We start from the raw sequence: 5,232 nt of genomic DNA, 5'->3' as shown, positions 1-5,232 counted from the left end.
AGACACGCGGCAGAGAGGAGGCAGAGCCGGCGCAGCGGCCGGCCCCGCGCCCTCACGCCTCCCCTTGTCCTTGCCTGCCCTGCAGCCAGGTGCCAGCGCGGAGCGGGTCCTCTCCCGGGGCCACCCTGCACCTCTGCAGTGCGGGGCCCTCGGCGCAGCACCACGAGGCAAGTGCCAGCCTCTCGCCAGGCGCTCGCTCCTGCTCCCAGACCGGTGTAAATCAGGGGTTACCCTGCTGCAGGCAGCAGAATAGCTCCTGATTTACAACATCCTACACAAGAGGAGAACTTGACCTTAACACTTCAACATCAGCGCAGCTTCCTTTGTTGAAAGCTTCTTAAGCAAGACATGTAATCAATCCTGGAGAGCCACCGAGCAGCAGAGCTCAGGTTCTGCATAAGTCAGGGCTAGGCTTCCCAGGGAAACTGCCTGATCCAGGCTCCCATGACAGCTATTCCTAGGGCTCCCTGCATGCTTCCTGATAGGAATGAGTGTGTTTTTCTGTTTTGCCTTTGTCAAAAACGGGCTGCTTTAGATTAATACAGTCCACAAAGAGAATTTTTCCACAATGAGTCCGACTTACCTATGCTACTAACCTTTCAGACAGACAGGCTTTCAGTGAGCTCAGGTCTTTGGAAATTCTGGCCTTTATAGGCATTTGATGTTATTTTAGAATCCAAGAGGAAAAAGCTTACTGCCTTGCCTCTGTTTTCGTGGCCATAATTATGAGGGCAGTCTGGTGACGTAACTTGTTTGGGAAATAAATGATAGCTTTCAACAGCGAGTGCTGTCAGACACTTCGTTCCTTGTAACTATTTTAGAAATCCAAATTCATTTTGTACTTCCACAGCACCAGATGCTGCTCTTATTTACGCTTGTGTAAGTCCCGTGCTACACCACTGCCTTTAGGAGACCTATTCCATGTTTACACCGCCTGCAAGGCAGCAGAATTTGGCTCGTGGCGTGAGTCTATGTACGCCTTGTGGTGTGATCTGCTCGTCCAGTAGACGCAATGGGAGAACTGGGCAGATGTATTTAGTCTTACTCCCTCATGAGTTATAACTATTCACCTTAGTGATGCGGACCATGAAAGCAAAGGCAGGATGAGACTTCGGCCATTTTCACACTTCAAACAGAGAGAAGAAAAGGGGGAGGCAAAGCACAGACAAAGGTATTTTTTGCAGAACAAAACAGACAATTTATTGTGACAGAGGCATTACCTGTTACAGCCCGACACCAACCAGAACTGCAATGCTAGTGCTCCAGTCGCTGACACGTTACCCCGCGGTCATCATGCCTTCCCCTGCGCACCCCTGCGCTTTGTGCTCCAGCCCGGGAGCCTGCTGACCTAGGGGAGAGGCAGCACCCAGCTCCCGGGCTGCAGCCCGAGCAGAGCACTGGCCAGTGCCCTTACATGCCACCCCCCCAGAAGGTATGTTTAAGAATCAGCAGTTACAAGTATCAAAAGCAGCGTGGCCAGCAGATCGCGGGAGGGGATGCTCTGGTGAGACCCCACCTGCAGTGCTGCGTCCAGCTCTGGAGCCCTCAGCACAGGAAAGACATGGACCTGTTGGAGCGGGTCCAGAGGAGGGCCACAAAAATGATCAGGGGGATGGAACACCTCTCCTATGAGGAAAGGCTGAGAGAGTTGGGGTTATTCAGCCTGGAGGAGAGAAGGCTTCGGGGAGACCTTATTGCAGCCTTTCAGTACTTAAAGGGGGCTTATAAGAAAAATGGCGACAGACTTTTTAGCAGGGTCTGTTGTGACAGGACAAGGGGGAATGGTTTTAAACTAAAAGAGGGTAGATTTAGACCAGATCTAAGGAAGAAATTTTTTACAATGAGGATAGTGAAACACTGGCACAGGTTGCCCAGAGAGGTGGTAGATGCCCCATCCCTGGGAACATTCAAGGTCAGGTTGGACGGGGCTCTGAGCAACCTGCTCTAGTTGAAGATGTCCCTGCCCACAGCAGGGGGTTTGGACTAGATGACCTTTAAAGCTCCCTTCCAACCCAAACTATTCTGTGATTCTATGATTCTATAAGTACAACCAGAGACAGCAAGATAATAATAATACTTAGCTCTATTCCTCTTCCAAGCTTGATACAGTCCTGACTCCTCAGTACCTCTGCGGCAAGGAAGGATCATCATTCCGTCTTGAGATATGAGGAACTGGGATACGGAGGGGCAAAAAGCTCTACCAGCTCAAAAGCTAGACAAAAAACAGAATGAAAACAAGTGGGTAGACAGCACAGGTACAGGATAAACTGTTTTCCATAAATTCTGTGGGAAACAGTTGGCTTTTGAAGACGTTCCCCCCCAGTGTTTGTAACTCAAATCCTGCAGAACTGAAAAGCTGAAAGGTGCATTGACAGAAACAAAATGAAGAATGAAAAGACAGCATTTTATTATGTTTATTAATATCCTCAAGAAGAGTGTGTGGGCAGTAGTCTTCTCTGCCATCTGTGACTGCCGTGCTGCTAACCCGGAGGGGGTCAGGCGCTGCTGGCTCCCAGCCCCGCGGTCAGCCCCGCCGAAGGCCCGGCCGCGGCCAGCGCTGCTCCCTGGCAGGACGCCGCTCACGACAGAAAAGCTGCTGAAACGGTGCCAGTTTTCGCAGCCACACAAACTCACCTTTGTCCTCGCCACAGACGTGCTCAGAGGCATTTCTCCCCCTCTCTGCTGTCTGGAGGCGAGGCGGCATTTCTGTCTCATTCAGACACTCGCCGGGTTTTACAGCCTGTTTTGGGCAATTGTTTGGTGGGGCTGATTTCCTTTGCTGGAAAAACTGGCTTCTTTCCTCCTCGCCCTGGTTTCACGCAAGTACGTGCTGTTCTCCAGATCAAGCCGGTTGGGGGTCGTTCCCCATGGAGCCTCTTGCACGGTGAGGACCTACCTTTGCCATCACGAAGCCGCACAGACCTCTGACAAGGCCTGGGGTGGTCGTGCCTGGGGGAGGTCTCCGGCCCACCTGAGCACCGGCAGCAGCGCACGTACCCGACTGCTTCGCGCCCTGACTCTCCCCTCTCCCTTTTGGCTTCAGGAGCTGTTTTCTGCCATCCGGCTCTGGAGAAAAGGCTTCTAGAAGGACCCACTCCAGGGTGGGGACAACCTTGCCAAAGCCCTCCCTCCAGCATGGACACTTTGAGGGAGATCCCCCCCAGGAGATTTCCCCAGGCTTGCCGTGCCCAGAGCGTGCGCAGGACAAGGGGCAGCACCGACACGTCTTCTCCAGCAGCCCTAGGAAGCTGGGGCGGCGTCTGGCTCTGTTTAAACGAGGCAATTTTAGCTACAGATTCTATTTGTGCATTTATTTAAGATTGCTAAAATTTTCCTGTTCCTTCCTACCCCTCCTCCCATCCTCACCTCCCCCAGGGCAGGCACCAGCTCTCCCGTCAGACGATTTCTGTGTCACAGGAGTGACATGCCGTACCCGCCACCGCCCTCGCTGGCGTCGCCGCACGAGCAAGGTGGGACTGCGCCGCGGCCCCCAGCCCTCCTCACCGCCTCTCGCTGGGCACAGCTTTATTTTCTGATGGGCCAACTGATACGGGCATTTAGAAACAAGAACTGTCACTTAAATAAACATGGTAAAAAAAAAAAAGGAGAGAGAGTAATTTCACGTTGACCTATAACTACACTGGAAAAGGAGAGCGGGCCTAAGAAATCCCATCTTAAAATAAATTTAAAGCCTGCTTCAATTCTTCGTCTAGCCCATTTCTTCTACTAACAGCACAAACGCATTTGTACATGTTATTAGATTGACGTTATAGCATCCTGGACAAATCAAATTAATTCAAATATCTGCAGGTACGAAACGTTGTAGCTGAGAAATGAGCACATAAAGTATATGCAATTTTCCCCTGGCAGTTTATTATGGTATGAAGAAAAAAACATTCTGTGCTTGAAGCTGACGTTATATTACAAATGTATTGCGAAGTATGACGTGACTATTAAAATATGATTACACAAAGTATGAACATTTTAAGAAGTTTACAGTACAGTGAATCTTTTATAAACAGACTCTTAAATATACATAGGACAATAGTAGCTGACAGAAAAACATCAAAAATTAACTATTAATGTTTATAGACTTTTCCCCTGAAAAAAGTCTCACATTAAAACAGAAATTATGAAAAGCCTTAAAACCAGGAACAAATCACCTGTACACTACAAATATACATGGCAGAGGTGCACAAACCAGAGCTACCTTTTCGCTGAAGGGTGCAGTCGCCGGGGAGGCTTGGCAGCGCCTGCCCCGCGCCGCTGCAGCGCAACCCTCGCCTGCCTGCGGGGCCCGGAGACGCGCCTGCCAGCAGCTGCAACACCACAAGCACACGCTCGCTGCAGGACAACGGACGACGCGTTGTCAGTGTCGAATCGACCTACCGGAGTGTAGCAAGTTGAGAACGTGCCCGGGATCTTGCAAATGGATCTCCGCGGGCAGATCCCGGAATGCATTGGGAGCCCGGATGGGACCTACATACCAGAATCGGGCTGCAACACTGAGCTACGAGGGAGTCAGCAGCTCCTTTTACGGATTTTTTTTTTTTTTAATGCAACTTTTCAATCTTTCCTCTTGATATGGGAGAACAGATGCCACATCTGATTTCTGCTTAGTCTGGTTGCAATGACACCCCTAGTTCATGTGTTAAGTTATGTCAAAAACATAAGTATTTTATGCTGTAATACACAGTATTACTGAAACTAACAATATTATTTGCATATTTATAACAAGGTATAATGAAATCCCTATAATAAAACCAAAAGTTATGCTATAGATTTATTTACAAACAGTCCAGCAAAGAAGTATAAATACTTCTACATTTAAGGTTTAGGAAAACATAATTTACAAAATATTCAAATATATACAGTCATCTGAAAAACTGCCAATATTAAACTTCGATGCAGGCAAAGAATTGGCTGAGTCTATTCATTCTGTATGGAAAGAGGCGGCAGCTTTCACGGGTTGTCTGTTATGTTCAAAAGCCATACGTATGTTATTTACAACGAGACTGCTTCTCTCCGAGCTAAACATGTCCGGAACTTTGGGCGTGCTGTCCCAAAATGTCGTCTATCATTGTCAGATTATTCAACCACTCTTCGTCGTTGCTGCTGCTGTTCTTCATGAGGGAGTCGAGGAAGTCAGTGTCACTGCAGTTTGCGGGCATGATTGAATTGCCGTGCTGGGACACGAAGTCGTACTGCGGCAGCTCGGCAGCGGCGCTCATC

General features: G+C 49.3%; 1 protein-coding gene across 1 annotated transcript in view; it reads right to left on the bottom strand.

Moving 5' to 3' along the window:
* Positions 1-2,147: 2,147 nt before the first annotated feature.
* MAMLD1 (mastermind-like domain containing 1) overlaps positions 2,148-5,232 on the bottom strand; it is a gene marked incomplete at its 5' end in the record, with an annotated part of 36,352 nt that continues 33,267 nt past the window's right edge. The window contains 4 exons of the mRNA XM_009580581.1: positions 2,148-2,212; positions 2,635-2,809; positions 3,434-3,576; positions 4,211-4,385. Coding sequence (XP_009578876.1) covers positions 2,148-2,212; positions 2,635-2,809; positions 3,434-3,576; positions 4,211-4,385 — 558 coding nt within the window. The remainder of the gene's footprint in view (positions 2,213-2,634; positions 2,810-3,433; positions 3,577-4,210; positions 4,386-5,232) is intronic.

This window comes from Fulmarus glacialis, unplaced genomic scaffold (assembly GCF_000690835.1).
Source record: "Fulmarus glacialis isolate BGI_N327 unplaced genomic scaffold, ASM69083v1 scaffold8196, whole genome shotgun sequence".
Taxonomy (NCBI): domain Eukaryota; kingdom Metazoa; phylum Chordata; class Aves; order Procellariiformes; family Procellariidae; genus Fulmarus; species Fulmarus glacialis.
The sequence above is the reverse complement of the archived record's forward strand: the minus strand, read 5'-3'. Positions and strand labels throughout refer to the sequence as shown.